The sequence below is a fragment of the Hylobates moloch genome, unplaced genomic scaffold, assembly GCF_009828535.3.
Source record: "Hylobates moloch isolate HMO894 unplaced genomic scaffold, HMol_V3 SCAFFOLD_6, whole genome shotgun sequence".
In the NCBI taxonomy this organism is placed as follows: domain Eukaryota; kingdom Metazoa; phylum Chordata; class Mammalia; order Primates; family Hylobatidae; genus Hylobates; species Hylobates moloch.
The window spans coordinates 9,044,838-9,045,565 of NW_026652281.1; the positions used below are offsets into that span (position 1 = coordinate 9,044,838).

General features: G+C 68.7%; 1 protein-coding gene across 1 annotated transcript in view; it reads left to right on the forward strand.

Annotated features, from left to right (window-relative positions):
- Positions 1-728, forward strand: part of GCSH (glycine cleavage system protein H) — a 21,793-nt gene continuing 21,065 nt past the window's right edge. The window contains exon 1 of the mRNA XM_032156344.2: positions 1-264. Coding sequence (XP_032012235.1) covers positions 117-264 — 148 coding nt within the window. The 5' untranslated portion in view covers positions 1-116. The remainder of the gene's footprint in view (positions 265-728) is intronic.

A 728-nucleotide genomic window follows, 5' to 3' on the forward strand; every position in this document is an offset into this window, starting at 1 on the left:
ACCGCCTCCGCGCCTCAGTCCCGCTGGCTCGCTCCGGCCGCGAACTGCCCCTCCCCGCCCCGCCTCCCGGCGCGGTGGCCGAGGCGTAGCGTTGCGACCCCCGCACCCCTGCGAACATGGCGCTGCGAGTGGTGCGGAGCGTGCGGTCCCTGCTATGCACCCTGCGCGTGGTCCCGTCACCCGCCGCGGCCTGCCCGCCGAGGCCGTGGCAGCCGGGGGTGGGCGCCGTCCGTACGCTGCGCACTGGACCCGCTCTGCTCTCGGGTAAGCGCTGCGGGCACGTGGGCGGCTGCTCCCTCCCCGCCTAGGCTGCTTGTCCCAGGCCCAGCAGGACTCGAAGGACGCCGGGGCACCGCTCCTGAGTCACCGGGGCGGAGCGAGCGCGGACTCTGCCCCCTTCTTAATTCTGTTGGGATCCCTGGCTCTGCGGCCGCTTCTCCCCCTTAAGTAGCGGGAGTACCCGCGTGCAGCCTTTGCCCTAGGGGTTTCATGCAGCCGGGAGGGGAGGCCTGTGGGACACCGAGGCGGGGGTGGCCCGGCGGGTCCGGCGGGCAGGTCGGCCGCTTGCTGCAGAAGCCAGGCACGTGTCGCTTAAGCGTCTCGGTGGCCTGAAGTTTATCTCCCATCTGCGTGCATCGTTGAGACCCCAAATGGGGAGGCCTTTAGTTTACTAACGGACCGTTACTGAGAACTCCGAAGGAAAAGTAAGACAGAAGCGCTTATTAAAA